The sequence below is a fragment of the Schistocerca piceifrons genome, chromosome 1, assembly GCF_021461385.2.
Source record: "Schistocerca piceifrons isolate TAMUIC-IGC-003096 chromosome 1, iqSchPice1.1, whole genome shotgun sequence".
Taxonomy (NCBI): Eukaryota; Metazoa; Arthropoda; class Insecta; order Orthoptera; family Acrididae; genus Schistocerca; species Schistocerca piceifrons.
Window position 1 is genome coordinate 246,163,919 of NC_060138.1, and position 19,040 is coordinate 246,182,958.

Consider the following 19,040-nt stretch of genomic DNA (forward strand, 5'->3'; position numbering starts at 1 on the left):
TTGGAATTCCAAGTAAGGATGCCAGACTGGATTTGTTGGCTATTTGGGAAGCGGGGGGAGGGGGGGGGGGGGGGCGATGTGGGCAGGGACACCACTTTTTTGGCGTTGGACAGCATGGTGGACAGTTTTTTTGGGTGGTGTGTGGCATTAAGCTCAAGTTTACAGCTAACTTCTAGAATGATGTTCCTGAGTGTGTTAAATGAGCTGGTGATTTTGAAAAGAGATAGAATTGTTAGGCGTGATGGTTGCATGAAACAATATATAATTAAAGGATAAGGTGGGTAATTGCTAATGACTGAAGATTTTGGACAAGGAGAGACTCGTGGAAAGAAGGGTTGCATCCACAGAGATACGAACTTTTAAAGGTAGTCTCTGGGGCAATTCCAAGGGTCAGGCAGGACTGGAGAAAAAGTATGTGGATTGCAGTCCGGCTATGGTGAAGGCATGTTTGAGGAAGGAATGTAAGTACTGTGATATAAGATTATGATACAGAATGGATACATGAGAGGTATATATGAAGATTTGACAAAGACACAGGTGAGGTTCAGAGAAAGCAACAAAATAATATAATAATGATTAAGTTCAGCCACACCCCTAGACACAACCTGTATTAATCTCTATTGCTGTCTCCTCTTTGATCCCCTGTGTGTGTGTTTGTGTGTGTGTGTGTGTGTGTGTGTGTGTGTGTGTGTGTCACTTGTATATAGATGTATATGTATGAGTTTTTCCCCCGCCTCTCTCTTCTCTGATGATGGAACAAGTTTCAAACAGCTAGATGTTATTTATTTTCATGAGTCTTGTGTGACTGTCAAATGTACTGAGCTAAGCTAAGTATTGGCGAGCCCATCTATCTCTTTGTATGATTTACAAGTGAATTCCATTAAATGGTTTAAAATTTCATTAAAAAAATAATAAAAATAAAATTTTAAAATTATATCAGAACACAACGTAACTGACACATAAAAATATTGCTACTACTTCTTACCTGTTGTGGAGATAGAAGATAATGTGCAGACTGTTGAATTACATGTTGCAGCCCAGTAATAGCATCATGCATCCTGTATGAGATAGTTTATGAGAGATGTGTAGCACACATGTGCAGCTGACAAAAATCACAGATAATCAGAAAACTTAAACTATGTCTATTCACACTAAAATTTACACTTGCACTATGAACTTCACATTTACAACTACATAGCGAAGCATAAAATCTCTTTTACAGTGTGAACTTTTCCAACCATTTATGACTAGTTTTTGAATGTTGTCATAGAGTTCTATGAAACAGTGGTCAGCATGCTGTCATTTCATTTAAAACAAAGGAATCCCTAGATATTTTTTAAAGACATAACAATTGTTGAGAGTACAGCACATTTTGAAGTTCTGCACAAATAGGTACCACAAAATTATGGAGAAGCCGTCTTCAGCTTAAATTCTATTGAATGACAGCATTAAACACCAGAAAAGCTTTTCTCTTATGCCACAGACAAGTATTTCTGTCAAACATCAGAACAGAATTACACATCTTTGAAGACAATGCAACATTTGTCCTGTAAATGGGAAATGAGACGATTTACAGAAGGCCTTGGCTTCTTATCTGTAATAATGTCAAAAGTCTAAATTATAAATACAGGTATAATAACAAACTTTTGCTATAGCACAATGCATCACTCATATAGAATAAGTCTTAAGTTAGATTCATAATAATGGTGTGTCATGGCTTCTCTGTGGCAGATGTTCATTCATGTGAGTCAGCTATCTGACAGCATGCAGCTCTTGCCAAGGAGTCTTGCTCTGTATAGGTAACTAAATATTACTTAAGCTATTGTAAAATTAAATACAACATTTGCCATGTACTAAATGGAACAAACTTTATATAATATTTCCCCATGTAAATAGCTAACAGCAGTGTAAATATATGTCTAATACTTGTAACTCCTTAAAATTTAAACCTTACATGAAATTAGCAACTTCCCATCAAGTACGTAAGTATGTTTTGCCTAGCCATTCATAAAGAAATCTGATGGTATCACTAGCTTCTCAGCAACAACGAAAAATGGTTTTCAGTAAATTATTTGATTTTATATAAGAATGTTTGTTCGTCATTAACCTTATACTTCATACATCGAAGAGCCAAGGAAACTGGTATACCTGCCTAATATCGTGTAGCGCCCCCGCGACCACACAGAAATGCCGCAACATGACATGGCATGGATTCAACTAATGTCTGCAGTACTGCTGGAGGGAACTGACACCATGAATCCTGCACAGCTGTCCATAAATCCATAAGAATATGAGGAGGTGGAGATCTCTTCTGAACAGCACAGCACATTGCAAGAATTCCCACATATGCTCAATAATGTTTGTGTCTGGGGAGTTTGCTGGCCAGCGGATGCATTTCAACTCAGAAGAGTGTTTCTGGAGCCACTCTGTAACAATTCTGGATGTGTAGGGTGTCACATTGTCCTGCTGGAATTTCCGAAGTCTGACGGAATGCACTATGGACATGAATGGATGCAGGTGATCAGATAGAATGCCTACGTACATGTCATCTGTCACGAGTCATATCTAGACATATCAGGGGTCCCATATCACTCCAACTGCACATGCTTCACACCATTACAGAGCCTTCGCAAGCTTGAACAGTTCCCTGCTGACATGGACGGTCCATGAATTCATGTGGTTGTCTCCATATCCGTACATGTCAATCTGCTCGATACAATCTGAAAAGAGACTCATCCGATAAGGCAACATGTTTCCAGTCATCAACAGTCCAATGTCAGCATTTACAGGCCCTGAGGAGGTGTAAAGCTTTGTGTTGTGCAGACATCAAGAGTACACGAGCGGGCCTTTGGCTCCAAAATCCCATTTCGATGATGTTTCATTGAATGGTTCGTACACTGACACTTGTTGATGGCCTGGCATTGAAACCTGCGGCAGTTTGTAGAAGGGTTGCACTCCTGTCACTCTGAACAATTCTCTTCAGTTGTCAGTGGTCACGTTTTCGCAGGATATTTTTGCAGCTGTAGCGATGTCAGAGATTTGACATTTTACCAAATTCCTGATATTCACGGTACACTCGTGGAATGGTCATACAGGAAAATCCCCACCTCATTGCTACCTTGGAAATTCTGTGTCCCCTCGCTCATGCGCTGACTATAACACCACGTTTCAACTCACTTAAATCTCGATAATCTGCCATTGTAGCGGCAGTAACCAACCTAACAACTGTGCCAGAAACATGTAGTCTTTTACAGGCATTGCTGACTGCAGTGCCGTATTCCACCTGTTTACATATCTCTGTATTTGAATGTGTATGCCTATACTAGTTTCTTTGGCATACCTGTGTAGTAAATAATATTGATTGCCTTTGATTTCTTATTGAGTCAGTAAAGGTATAACTATGAGGTGTATGCTGCTTATGAATTTCTGTCCGAGGGCTCTGAATTTTTCTAATTCTGTTCTCAATATCAGTTGAGATACTACAAGTCATGCACATTACACAGTCAATTTTCCCACTTCGCTGATGCAATTTGCAACCTTCTGCTGCTACAGGGCTTTGAATTGTAGTGTACAACATGGTGGTGTATAATGCAAATACGACGATGCATGAGATACACCGTGCTGAAATCCTCCAAAAAAACTAAAACCATCAATTCAAAGAGGTTGTCCACACATGAACCACCTTCTTCTTCAGCATGACAATGGCAGACCACACAAGAACACAGCAACATCCAAACATCTTGGACTCACTGTTTCATATCATCCTCCATACAGTCCAAATGTGGCCTCATCTGATTTTCAAGTTTCCAAAACTTAAAGAACACCTTTGAGAACTTCAATTTGATAGCGATGAACAAGTTCACACACAGAGTTGAGGTTGTGACTCTGACAACAAAGTCAAAGACTTTACAGTGACAGTATTGACAAACTGGTCTTTCGCTGAAAAAATTGTGTTCATTGCCAGGCTGACTGTATTGAGAAACAAATAAGTAGACACGAAGAATAAAGATGTAAAATGTTAATGAAATTTGTTTTATTTAAAAATCTTTTAGAGTTTTTACATAAAAAATTCAGAGGCATTACTTTTCAGCAGACTCTTATAATTGTGAATAACTGAGGGTATTACGAGACTGTGGGGACAATGTATCTGGATTGTACGAGTGAGTCATGTACAATGGGGAAATATGTGATTTCAAATACACTAGCTTACAGCGTTGGAAAAGTGAGAAATGTCCTCCAGTAGTTCTGTTTTGCAAAGAAGGGATTAACGCATTATTACTGGATTTTCCTAAACTAATTACAGTATTTAATAAACTCATCTAAAGAAGAGTTGATAATGCAGTTGGTAAAAAATAACAGACATGGGGTACTGAAAAGCTGTAGTAGGTTAAAACTGCGACCAAGAGTAATTCTGAAGAAGGGCAATGTAGCATACTGAGCAAAAGACATGATACAGTGAATAAAAAGTAAGAAAAGAAGACCAATGTAGCAAACACTGGATCACTATGATGGGAAGTGGATGGCAGATATCATCCACATAACAGAGGAGGCAGCACAGAATTGGACAAGGAGGCAGCATATTTTGCAGTTTATGACTGGTGCAGCAGACCACTGTTCATGGTGACTGCAGTAGATGAGGACTTGGTAACTGGCATAGCAGTAGGTGTAGGTTGGATGTGCAGAGATGACATGCAATGGATATGGTAAACAACTGAATGAAAGTTATTTTTTGGTTTGGTATTGGCTGGTATTAAAAGACTTGTCTTTATGGAAGAGAGTGACTGTTTTGTAGTTATGAAAAAAAGGATGTGGTCAAGTTTAGTGAGAGTGCCAGGCAAGCAAGCACTTCTGACAAAGACAAACAAGGGAAATAGAAAATAATGATGTTTCAGTTGTTACCTCCAACTATAAAGTGGAACTGGAATGGAATGTTGCAATAAATGCAACTTTGGGAGACATTGCCAATTTTGACAATGAGCAGTTGCATGATTTTAATTTCTTCTGATTCTGCTAATATTAATCAGGCTGGTGTAAATGAACAGGAAATAATGGAAACAGATGCCAAATTTGATTTACTGCCTGTAAAACAAAGCGAATAGGGAGTTGTACAGAAGAAAAGTTAACCAGAATGTTTGCAAGAGAGATCTGCATCATTGATGTTTTAGTAATGAGAAATATCTATGGATCAGTAAGGAGTTGAAGAAAAGACATGAGCAAACAAAAGACTGTCTAGTGAACTTAAACAACAATCTAGTGAGTTTAAACAATAATCTGGTAGAGCCAGTAGTTTGGCAGGTGAGTTTAAAATGTGCAAATTTGAAATTAATGAAAAAACAGAGCACCAGTAATCTGATTTGTACTTGTTTAACACTACAACTGTGGAAAGAGTTTCCCAAATTGAGAAAAAACGAGTATGAAAAGTGAATTAACAGGGGTAATTAAAAAGATAGCTAATGGAAGTAAAGAGTGTAGATCAGCTAACACAGAATGTACACTAAGTTGAGCAGAAAGTTGCTGCTGTTGAATATGTTTGTGAAAATGAAAATTTGGTTAGCAAAATTTCTGCTAAAAGTGAAGAAAATTTGAAATCTGTAAAAAACAAAGCTGATCGTGTGGAAGTAGTACAGGGTGTCTGAAAAGTCTTTCCCTGATTACATAAATTGATAACTCAGGCTAGAAGTAAGATACAAATATGAAACTGGTGTCTAATTGTTTGCAAACTATCAAAGTTTTTTTCACACATCAGTAAACTTCCACATGAGCACCTTTGGTAGCACATAGCACATCTAGGCGATATTCAATTTCCGTCCACACATTAGCCAACACCACTGGAGGGATCGATTCAACAACTGTGGTTATCCGTTGCTGCAGGTTGCAAGATCTGGTACACGTGTTCGGTAGACCTCATCCTTGACATAACCCCATAAAAAGAAGTCTAATGGGGTTATGTCAGGAGAGCGTGGAGGCCAAACCGTTGGCCCATCATGTTGGCTAATGTGTGGACGAAAACTGAATATCGCCTAGATGTGCTACGAGCTACCAAGGGTGCTCATGTGGAAGTTTACTGATGTGTGAAAAAACTTTGATAGTTTGTAAACAATTAGACACCGGTTTCCTATTTGTATCTTACTTCTAGCCTGAGTTATAAATTTATGTAATCAGGGAAAGACTTTTCAGACACCCTGTAAAATCTAATGTAGATCTGCTGACTAACCAAGATGAGACAGTACAAAGTAGACTGCATGAGCATGACAATACATTGCCTAAGGTATAGAATAACATGAGAATAGGTACTAACAATGTTGAATGTATTCTTGTTACTGAATCACATGAAGTCAATTATATTACAAACAGGCAGTTTTTACGTTTTTATCCATCCATAAATGTGCATAAAAAGGAATTTTTGAATGATTTTGAAAATGTTTTGTCGAAATTATGGGCTGTTAGCAAACAATCAGTTTTATCACATCAAAATTTTTGGGAGAAACTAGAAAGTGGGGTGTAACAACTACTCAGCAGTACGCAAAATTAGCAAAATTTAAGGATGCATTTAAAAAAAATTAATTTGGGGTCAGAAGAAAACAGAAGAAATTACAAAACACCTCCAGGACAAAAGAAACGTTCAGTCCAAGAATTAAAGTGTAATAATATTTGCTTTAAAGTGGGTTACAAAGTTGTCATATATAATGAATATACTGGAGCCAGAGCATTTTTACGGGTTTGGATGGACAGTAGCTGACGAATGGGCATAACAAAATTATTGCTGCTCCCAGAGATTATACTAATAAGTTTATATTAATTATATGTAAAGGACATAAATGCTGCAGGAAGAGAAGAAAGTGAACAATAATTTTCTGCCCCAGGAAAACATAAAAAACCATCAGAAGGTAAATGTAAACAGATTGGGAATGTTCCAAAACAATCATGGAAGGCGAACAAGAAGCAGGCACAATGTAACAGCAAATAATAGCTAGACTAACAGACAGAAAGAACCTATTTATAGATCACACTCACCAATGCATGAAGATGATGATTTGCACAATAGGCAGCACATGAAGGTGCAAGTAGGAAATAATGTGAGATCACAGATTATGGGAAACTAGATCTCATCTGTGAAGATACTAGTGTTTGCAGAACAGGGAGCTGTAATATGAATCCATTGGCTACGCCTTTTATAACTACATCCACATCTATGTACACATACATATTCCGCAAGCCACCACACGGTGTCCTATACCACTATTAGCTATTTCCTATCCTGTTCCACTTGCAAATAGAGCAAGGAAAAAAGACTGTCTATGTGGTTCTATAGGAGCCCTAATTTCTCGTATCTTATCTTCATAGTCCTTACACAAAATGCATGGGCATCATAATCGTTCTGCAGTCAGATTCAAATGCCAGTTCCCTAAACTTCCTCAGAAGTGTTCCTCGACAAGAACGTATCCTTCTCTCCAGGGACTTCCATTCACGGTCTCGAAGTATCTCTGTAACACTTGTGTGTTGTTCGAACCTAGCAATAAACTACAAACTACTTCAATGTCTTCCTTTAACCTGACCTGGTGCGGATCCCACACACTCGAGCAGTACCCAAGAACAGGTTGCACTAGGACCCTATATGCAGTCTCCTTTACAGAAGAACCACACTTTCCCGACATTCTCCCAATAAACATAAGTTGACCATCCACCTTCCCTACCACAATCTTCACATGCTCATTCCATTTCATATCACTTAGCAATGTTACACCCAGATATTTAAATGACATGGCTGTGTCAAGCAGAACTCTACTAATGCTGTATCCAAACATTATGGGTTTGTTTTTCCTACACAGTTGCAGTAACTTACACTTTTCCGACATTTAGAGCCAGCTGCCGTTTATCACATTAACTAGAATTACTCTTGTATACTCGACTTTGATACCTTCCTGTACATCAAAGCATCATCAAGAAACAACCATAATTTTTTACTCAATAAGTCTTCGAGCCACTCACACAGGTGGGAACCTATTCCATACACTTTTACCTTTGTTAACAGTTTGCAATGGTGCACCATGCAGAATGCTTTCCAGAAATCTAAAAATGTGGAATATGCCTGCTGCCCTTCATCCATAGTTCATAACATATAATGTCAGAAATGGGCAAGATGCATTTCGCAGGAGTGATGCTTTCTAAGACCATGCTAATTTGTGGACACAAGCTTCTCAGTCTCAAGAAAATTAATTATATATAACTGAGAATATGTTCAAGGATTCTGCAGGAAACTTAAGTTACGGATATTGGTCCGTAATTTTGTGGGTCCATTCTTTTAGCTTTCTTATATACCGGAGTCACTTGGAACTTTGCGCTGGGCAAGAGATTTCCAATAAATACAAGCTACATAAGGTGCCAATATTGGAGAGTACTCTTCATAAAACTGAACTAGGATTCCATCCCGACCTAGTGACTTATTTGTTTTCAACTCTTCCAGTTCTTTCTCAATGCCAGGGATGCTTATTACTGTCTTTCATGCGGTAGCCTGTTTGATAGTCAAATGACGGTATTTTTGTACAATTCACCTGTGTGAACAATTTCTTAATCCCAAAATTTAAAACTTTAACATGAAATTTAAAACTTCTGCTTTTGTTTTGTTATCTTCAAATGCCACACTTAACTGGCCAATGAGTGACTGCATGGTAGCCTTAGATCTGCTTAGCAGGTTTACATAGGATGAGAATTCTCTCGGGTCCTCTGCCAGATCTTTTGCTAAGGTATGATGGTGGTAGATGTTATATGCTTCACACACAGATCTTCTCACAGATATAAGAATCTCTACCAACCTTTGCTTGTCGTCATTTGTACGTTCTCTATTGAACTGAGAGTGCAACAGCCTTTACTTCCTCAGCATTTTCCGAAGTTCATTGTTAAACCATGGTGGGTCTTTCCTGTCCTTAATTAACTTACTTGGCACACAATTCTCCAGGCCATGATTTACAATCTGCTTAAACTCTGCTCATAATTCCTCTACATCCATCTCACAGGAACTAAGTGATATCAGTTCTATGTCTAAGGGAGATGCTGACAGCTGCTTATCTGCTCTTTCTAGGAGGCACACACTCCTTGCCTTCTTGACTGAGAACTTTTGTAACCGTAACTACTATAATGACATCATGAACACTAATGCTCATCTCTATACTGATGCTCTCAGTAAGGTCTGGTCTGTTTGTGGCTGTAAGGTCTAGTGTAGTGTAGTGTAGTGTAGTGCAGTGAAGCATCATAAATCACTTAATAAAAGCAAGTCTTCTTGTCCACACTGTATGCCAATCAGGTTCCTTTCAGAGTATGCTGATGCATTAGCTCCATACTTAACAATCATAAAAAAGAACCATTCGTTTGACAAAAGATCCGTACCCAAAGACTGGGAAGTTGCATAGGTCACATCAATATTCAAGAAAGGTAGTAGGAGTAATCCACTAAATTACAGGCCCAAATCATTAACACTGATATGCAGCAGGATTTTGGAACATATATTGTGTTTGGACATTATGAATAACCTCAAAGAAAACAGTTTATTGACACACAGTCAACATGGATTTAGAAAGCATCATTCTTGTGAAACACAACTAGCTCTTTATTCACATGAAGTGTTGAGTGCTATTGTCAAGGGATTTCAGATTGATTCCGTATTTCTGGATTTCCAGAAGGCTTTGATACTGTACCACACAAGCGGCTTGTAGTGAAACTATGCTTATGGAATGTTGTCTCAGTTATGTGACTGGATTTGTGATTTCCTGTCAGAGAGGTCACAGTTTGTAGTAACAGATGGGAAGTCATCGAGTAAAACAGATGTGATTTCTGGTGTTCCCCAAGGCGCTGTTATAGATCCCTTGCTGTTCCTTATCTTTATAAATGATTTGGGAGACAATCTGAGCAGCCGTCTTAGGTTGTTTGCAGATGACGCTGTCATTTATTGACTAATAAAGTCATCAGAAGATCAAAACCAATTGCAAAAAGATTTAGAAAAGATATCTGAATGGTGTGAAAATTGGCAGTTGACCCTAAATAACGAAAAGTGTGAGGTCATCCATGTGAGTGCTAAAAGGAATCCATTAAACTTTGGTTACATGATAAATTACTCAATTACTCAAATGTAAAGGCTGCAAATTCAACTAAATACCTAGCAATTACAATTACATACAACTTTAATTGAAAGGAACACTTAGAAGATGTTGTGGGGAAGACTAATCAAAGACTGCATTTTATTGGAGGGCACTTAGAAAATGTAACAGATCTACTAAGGAGACAATCTACACTATACTTGGCCATCCTCTTTTAGAATACTGCTGTGCAGTATGGGATCCTTACCAGGTAGGATTGATGGAGTGCATCAAAAAAGTTCAAAAAAGGGCAGCACTTTTGCGTTATTGCGAAATATGGGAGAGATGGTCACTGAAATATACAGGATTTGGGCTGGACATCATAAAATAAAGGAGTTTTTCATTGCTATGGAATCTTCTCACGAAATTCCAACCACCAACTTTCTCCTCCGAATGCGAAAATAATTTGTTGACGCCGACCTACATAGGGAGATATGATCACCATGATAAAATAAGGGAAATCAGAGCTCATACAGAAAGATATAGGAATTCTTTCTTTCTGGGCACTATACGAGATTGGAACAATAGAGAGTTGTGAAGGTGGTTCGATGAATTCTCTGCTAGGCACTTAAATGTTATTTGCAGAGTATCGATGTAGATGTAGATGTAGAAGATATCTCCATTACATGTGGGCTGTTGAGCTAGCTGTTCAAAACAGTTTTCAGAAAATGAGTTCAAAAGTATTTCGTATGACTCCCTGTCTGTACACCCTGCAATGAATCCATTTAAATACAGTAATAATACAGTGATGCCATTCAAAAAATGATAATGGAAGGGATATAAATTAAGTAAATAAGACCAGTAAAATTACAGTATGCGAGGAAGGCAATGGCAAACCACCTCCGCTAGGACCTTGCCTAGTACAGCGGTGCGGGTCTCCCGTATCGTCCCCTACGCTCTGTCAAGGAGTATGGGACTTCATCATCATCATCATCATCATCATCATCATCATTTTTAAAGAGAGCTCAGAAGAGTTTCTGAATAAAAATGGATGAAGTAAACACTGCAGTACAGAGAATTTGTTAGATGGTTTTACTGAGAATGATGAAGACTCTGATAAATGGGAAAACGTGTGCAGTGAGACGGTCAAAGAATCTTACTGAGAAGCAGGGGAGAGCACAGAGAATTAAAGGTTCCAGTATCTACATGAGGGAAATAGGAAGGAAGCATTGAAGGCAGTTAAGAATGATTTACATGTGTGAGAGGGAAACGTGCAGATAGGGGACGACCATAATGATGGTAGCTAACAAGTGGAAATGTGTAGGAGGATAAAGTCAAAAATGAATTTGAGGAAATTCGGAGAGAGATGACAGATTTCTTGAAGCATCTAATTTGTCATTAGTGGGACAACTGATTCCTGTCAAGCAAGTGAGTAGTGACAGCAATCCTACAAACATATGTGTAATCTCCAGACATGGAGAAGATTTTGAGAGAAGAAAAATTGTGCATGATTTACTGGAAGAATCTGATATCAATAATAGTGGCAAAAAGTCCAGCCACCCAGTGATAAAATTGTTGGTAAAGGGTGACTAAGTGCAGTGTTGCCATGATAATGGCAGTGATCTTTGTTCCATTAGAAATGGCTAGATACTTTACCCGATAAGGTATAACACTTGTTTTATGTATTCAAATAATTGTTACCACAGGAAAGGTAAAGAAACTTGTTAGCATGAAGTAATGTTGCCTATAAAAATAAACAATATCCAGCTGTATCAGAACTATCCTATAATTCTGGGTTTAATTGTTGATATGTTAATGGACCCCCCCCATGAACCATGGACCTTGCCGTTGGTGGGGAGGCTTGCGTGCCTCAGCGATACAGATAGCCGTACCGTAGGTGCAACCACAACGGAGGGGTATCTGTTGAGAGGCCAGACAAACGTGTGGTTCCTGAAGAGGGGCAGCAGCCTTTTCAGTAGTTGCAAGGGCAACAGTCTGGATGATTGACTGATCTGGCCTTGTAACAATAACCAAAACGGCCTTGCTGTGCTGGTACTGCGAACGGCTGAAAGCAAGGGGAAACTACAGCCGTAATTTTTCCCGAGGGCATGCAGCTTTACTGTATGATTACATGATGATGGCGTCCTCTTGGGTAAAATATTCCGGAGGTAAAATAGTCCCCCATTCGGATCTCCGGGCGGGGACTACTCAAGAGGATGTCGTTATCAGGAGAAAGAAAACTGGCGTTCTACGGATCGGAGCGTGGAATGTCAGATCCCTTAATCGGGCAGGTAGGTTAGAAAATTTAAAAAGGGAAATGGATAGGTTGAAGTTAGATATAGTGGGAATTAGTGAAGTTCGGTGGCAGGAGGAACAAGACTTCTGGTCAGGTGACTACAGGGTTATAAACACAAAATCAAATAGGGGTAATGCAGGAGTAGGTTTAATAATGAATAGGAAAATAGGAATGCGGGTAAGCTACTACAAACAGCGTAGTGAACGCATTATTGTGGCCAAGATAGATACGAAGCCCACATCTACTACAGTAGTACAAGTTTATATGCCAACTAGCTCTGCAGATGACGAAGAAATTGAAGAAATGTATGATGAAATAAAAGAAATTATTCAGATTGTGAAGGGAGATGAAAATTTAATAGTCATGGGTGACTGGAATTCGAGTGTAGGAAAAGGGAGAGAAGGAAACATAGTAGGTGAATATGGATTGGGGGACAGAAATGAAAGAGGAAGCCGCCTGGTAGAATTTTGCACAGAGCACAACATAATCATAACTAACACTTGGTTTAAGAATCATGAAAGAAGGTTGTATACATGGAAGAACCCTGGAGATACTAAAAGGTATCAGATAGATTATATAATGGTAAGACAGAGATTTAGGAACCAAGTTTTAAATTGTAAGACATTTCCAGGGGCAGATGTGGACTCTGACCACAATCTATTGGTTATGACCTGTAGATTAAAACTGAAGAAACTGCAAAAAGGTGGGAATTTAAGGAGATGGGACCTGGATAAACTAAAAGAACCAGAGGTTGTACAGAGATTCAGGGAGAGCATAAGGGAGCAATTGACAGGAATGGGGGAAATAAATACAGTAGAAGAAGAATGGGTAGCTTTGAGGGATGAAGTAGTGAAGGCAGCAGAGGATCAAGTAGGTAAAAAGACGAGGGCTAGTAGAAATCCTTGGGTAACAGAAGAAATATTGAAGTTAATTGATGAAAGGAGAAAATATAAAAATGCAGTAAGTGAAACAGGCAAAAAGGAATACAAACGTCTCAAAAATGAGATCGACAGGAAGTGCAAAATGGCTAAGCAGGGATGGCTAGAGGACAAATGTAAGGATGTAGAGGCCTATCTCACTAGGGGTAAGATAGATACCGCCTACAGGAAAATTAAAGAGACCTTTGGAGATAAGAGAACGACTTGTATGAATATCAAGATCTCAGATGGCAACCCAGTTCTAAGCAAAGAAGGGAAGGCAGAAAGGTGGAAGGAGTATATAGAGGGTCTATACAAAGGCGATGTACTTGAGGACAATATTATGGAAATGGAAGAGGATATAGATGAAGATGAAATGGGAGATACGATACTGCGTGAAGAGTTTGACAGAGCACTGAAAGACCTGAGTCGAAACAAGGCCCCCGGAGTAGACAATATTCCATTGGAACTACTGACGGCCGTGGGAGAGCCAGTCCTGACAAAACTCTTCCATCTGGTGAGCAAGATGTATGAAACAGGCGAAATACCCTCAGACTTCAAGAAGAATGTAATAATTCCAATCCCAAAGAAAGCAGGTGTTGACAGATGTGAAAATTACCGAACTATCAGCTTAATAAGTCACAGCTGCAAAATACTAACACGAATTCTTTACAGACGAATGGAAAAACTAGTAGAAGCCAACCTCGGGGAAGATCAGTTTGGATTCCGTAGAAACACTGGAACACGTGAGGCAATACTGACCTTACGACTTATCTTAGAAGAAAGATTAAGGAAAGGCAAACCTACATTTCTAGCATTTGTAGACTTAGAGAAAGCTTTTGACAATGTTGACTGGAATACTCTCTTTCAAATTCTAAAGGTGGCAGGGGTAAAATACAGGGAGCGAAAGGCTATTTACAATTTGTACAGAAACCAGATAGCAGTTATAAGAGTCGAGGGACATGAAAGGGAAGCAGTGGTTGGGAAGGGAGTAAGACAGGGTTGCAGCCTCTCCCCGATGTTGTTCAATCTGTATATTGAGCAAGCAGTAAAGGAAACAAAAGAAAAATTCGGAGTAGGTATTAAAATTCATGGAGAATTAATAAAAACTTTGAGGTTCGCCGATGACATTGTAATTCTGTCAGAGACAGCAAAGGACTTGGAAGAGCAGTTGAATGGAATGGACAGTGTCTTGAAAGGAGGATATAAGATGAACATCAACAAAAGCAAAACAAGGATAATGGAATGTAGTCTAATTAAGTCGGGTGATGCTGAGGGAATTAGATTAGGAAATGAGGCACTTAAAGTAGTAAGGGAGTTTTGCTATTTGGGGAGCAAAATAACTGATTGTTGTTGTTGTTGGTATGTTTAAGGGGGACTAAACAGCGAAGGTCATCAGTCCCAAATAACTGATGATGGTCGAAGTAGAGAGGATATAAAATGTAGGCTGGCAATGGCAAGGAAAGCGTTTCTGAAGAAGAGAAATTTGTTAACATCCAGTATTGATTTAAGTGTCAGGAAGTCATTTCTGAAAGTATTCGTATGGAGTGTAGCCATGTATGGAAGTGAAACATGGACGATAAATAGTTTGGACAAGAAGAGAATAGAAGCTTTCGAAATGTGGTGCTACAGAAGAATGCTAAAGATTAGATGGGTAGATCACATAACTAATGAGGAAGTATTGAATATGATTGGGGAGAAGCGAAGTTTGTGGCACAACTTGACCAGAAGAAGGGATCGGTTGGTAGGACATGTTCTGAGGCATCAAGGGATCACCAATTTAGTATTGGAGGGCAGCGTGGAGGGTAAAAATCGTAGGGGGAGACCAAGAGATGAATACACTAAGCAGATTCAGAAGGATGTAGGTTGCAGTAGGTACTGGGAGATGAAAAAGCTTGCACAGGATAGAGTAGCATGGAGAGCTGCATCAAACCAGTCTCAGGACTGAAGACCACAACAACAACAACATGTTAATGGATGTCGAGTTTTTCAAGGAATATTGAATTTTAATGAGAATTCTGTTTTGGAAACAAGTGGGAGAAAAGTAATTGTACCACTTTCAAGGAAAAGTAACTGACAACTAACGGGAGGGTTAATATTCCTATAAGGCACTGTAGAAAAAAGGAAGAGTTGGAGGGGGAGATAATGAATGTGGTGAGGAAATAAGGATGGATCTACAAGAATTGCTGGCAGACAAAAATAAAATATACAAAAAAGTGGTAGACATTCATGAATTGGACAAAACCCAGAAAATAGAATTTAAAAGAGTATTGTTTCTGCACAAAAACTATTTTTCAGTTCAACCAGGTTTAGTAAGCAACTTTGAATGTCATTTGATTACCAAGGAAGACACACAATTTTTCTAAAAACCAGTATGAATTGCTGAAAAGCATAAGCTGTGAGGATCTTGATTCAAAACACACTTAAGTCAGATATAACTTAAAGGTCACTCAGTGTATATATAGTGATTATCACATACACAAAGGCATTTTCCTTGGCTGGAGTAAAAAAAATTAAAAGCCAATGGAAAATTTGCTTTCCTGGTTAACAAGTGATCTGTGTATTGACTATGTACACAATAAGTTTGCTCATTACAGGGCAAGGAAATGTGTAGCAAAACTATGTGAAACAGCCATATTCAACAACATGTGGTGGCCTATGAAAAAAGCGCACAAATGTGCAACAGATGTCAGAAGGTTAGAACAAATAATAAGATAATGCAACGACAAATGTACAGTGTAGAGCCACAAAACAGACTACTTGACTTGGTGACTGCTAATCTCTTTGGACCATTGCCAGTATCTAGAGGAGGGTGTGAAAATGTTTTTGCTCTGGCGGAAGATTTGACAAAATTTGTGAAATTGTACTCTATTAGAAAATCTTCAGCTAAAGTGCTGATAGATAAATGTTGAGTGGATTATTTTGTTAAAACAGGTGTATCAAAAGCAATATTATCAGACAATGGTCGCAAGTTTCTTTCGAAGTAGTCCAAGGAATGCTTGGAAAGCAAAATACAGAACACATTAAAATTTCCATGTATCTCCCCTCCCCAAGGTAATACATGTGAGAGAATCATGAATGAAACAATGAAAACTCCAAGTTTGAATATCAACAACATAAGGGAAAGGTATATTGCTACTTCCTATAAAGATGACACATTAAGTTGCAGACACACACAATGAAAAGATACTTACACATTAGCTTTCACACAAAGCCTTCATCAAAAGGAAACACACACACACACACACACACACACACACACACACACACACACACACACATATTCACACAAGCTAGCCCACTTCATATACACATGATCATAAGTCCAGCAGCTTGGATCAGAATCATGAATGAACTTGACAGTTTATGTCACATATATTGCCTTTGAAAACACACTACATGGGGGCAATATTTAGAATATTCTGAGGAAGTTTCAACTGCCTGAAGCATGAAACAACAGGCTTTGCTCTGTGTAAGTTGATGTGTCAAATAACTTATTGTTTGACCTGATTGAATTTCTGGCTACTGCTGATGCAGCTCATGCTCAAAAAGAAAAAATAACTTGGGAAATTTTTTTAAAAAGGCATTAGAAAGATGGAACAGAAGAGTGATAGGGCACATCCAATGAGCTTTCGATCTCATTTTCGCAAAAAACAAGAGAAAAATCTAAAAAGAGAACTTGAGAAACAAAAAACTTGACTGATGAGAACCATACATAGTAGTTGAAAAACCATAACCAAATACATACAGTTTGGATACCTGGCAATCACAAAAACATATTTTATTACAAAATAACACTGACCTAAAGAGGTATGTGCATCAAGAATAGAAGCTGACGGCAAGACCCCAGAGCGCACGGTACTCTATGCAATGCTAGGTGACTGATGATTTCCAGGTGCTCCAATTATTGACAATACCACCTAACTTCTTTTTAGAGTTGTCGGTCTTCCTCTTCTGAGCTACATCTAACATTTTTAATACTCTTCATTATCTGGGGGTACAACAACGAAAAATAGATTATAAAAAGAAAGTCTAATCTGATGCAAGAAGATAGTATCAGATTTTGTGAAAGAGAATAAGTAAAGACTACAGTTTGTGCAAAAAGTAACTGACTATATATTGAAGTTGTAAGAGATTACTGATGCAGAGAGGTGTAGTGTTTTGATGGTCAATATATACAGGAGCTTGGAAGCAATGAAGTAAATAATACCAGATGTGACACATAAAAGACATTATCAGTATGTTGATACTAACTGTGGGTGCAATATGAGAAGAAATAATGTGAATGATATAAGATGTGTTGGAAGAATAGAGAGTGGCCAAATCTGAGGTAGTCGCCATATTTTGAAGTACAAAACATGGTGGTGGGGAACAAAAGTATTTTGTTTCCATAAGCAGAGAAGATACTGTTTATAGAAACAGACAGTGACTTTGAGGTTCTGGTAGGAATGTGGAACTAATCTTAAAAGCTGGAGAGAGTAAGACTAGAAGAGAGTGATGTAGAGAGTTTTGTAAATAAAATCATGATTTTGGGTGTAACCTAATTTGTTTTTGGCCAAAAATGTTTTATATTGTAAAGAAGTCTGAGTGGCACTACTGCTTGCCTACAATATAGTGACTGTACACAACCTTAAGAGAAGACATCGATAAACAGTGGTAACTAAGTTATATTGTAAATTTAGTAAAATAATTACTTTCTTAAATTATCTGAAAGGAAGGTGGAGTGTTATGGATGCCACACAACTAAGGTGCCATAATGATGTGACGAAAATTGCTCAACGTGTGAAATGTGAGGTAGAAATGGATTCATACTTGTACCACAAATTTACAACAAAACGAAAAGAATAGGAAGACTTTTGAAGGGCAGTGATTTATGTTATAAAAGCACACACTCTACTCAGTTGATGAGATAAAACAACTTCTTGTTGTTGTTGCTGTTGTGGTCTTCGGTCCAGAGATTGGTTTGATGTAGCTCTCCATGCTACTCTATCCTGTACAAGCCTCTTCATCTCTGAATAACTACTGCAACCTGCATCCTTCTGAATTGCTTAGTGTATTCATCTCTTGGTCTCCCTATATGATTTTTACCCTCTACACTTCCTTCCAATACGAAACTGGTGATCCCTTGCTGCCTCAGAACTTGTCCTATCAACCGATCCCTTCTTCTAGTCAAGTTGTACCACAAATTCCTCTTCTCACCAATTCCATTCAGTACCTCCTCATTAGTTACATGATCTACCCATCAAATCTTCAGCATTCTTCTGTAGCACCATATTTCAAAAGCATCTATTCTCTTCTTGTCTACACTGTTTATCGTCCATGTTTAATGCCATACAAGGATACACTCCATAAAAATACTTAAAGAAAAGACTTCCTGACACTTAAATCTATCCTCGATGTTCACAAATTTCTCTTCTTCAGGAACACCTTACTTGCCATTGCCTGTCTACATTTTACATCCTCTCTACTTCGACCATCATCAGTTATTTTGCTCCCCAAATAGCAGAACTCATCTACTACTTTAGGTCTCTCATTTCCTAATATAAATCCATCAGCATCATCTCATTTAATTTCACTACATTCCATTATCCCTGTTTTGCTTTTGTTGATGTTCATCTTATATCACCCTTTCAAGGCACTGTCCATTCCGTTCAGCTGCTTGTCCATTCCATTCAGCTGCTCGTCCATTCCATTCCGCTGCTCGTCCATTCCATTCAGCTGCTCGTTCGTCCATTCCATTCAGCTGCTCTTCCAGGT

At 38.5% G+C, this 19,040-nt stretch overlaps 1 protein-coding gene across 1 annotated transcript in view; it reads right to left on the bottom strand.

Moving 5' to 3' along the window:
* LOC124795042 (alpha-mannosidase 2) overlaps positions 1 to 19,040 on the bottom strand; it is a 195,193-nt gene that overhangs the window by 62,537 nt on the left and 113,616 nt on the right. The window contains exon 12 of the mRNA XM_047258829.1: positions 986 to 1,058. Within this exon, the coding sequence (XP_047114785.1) occupies positions 986 to 1,058 (73 nt within the window). The remainder of the gene's footprint in view (positions 1 to 985; positions 1,059 to 19,040) is intronic.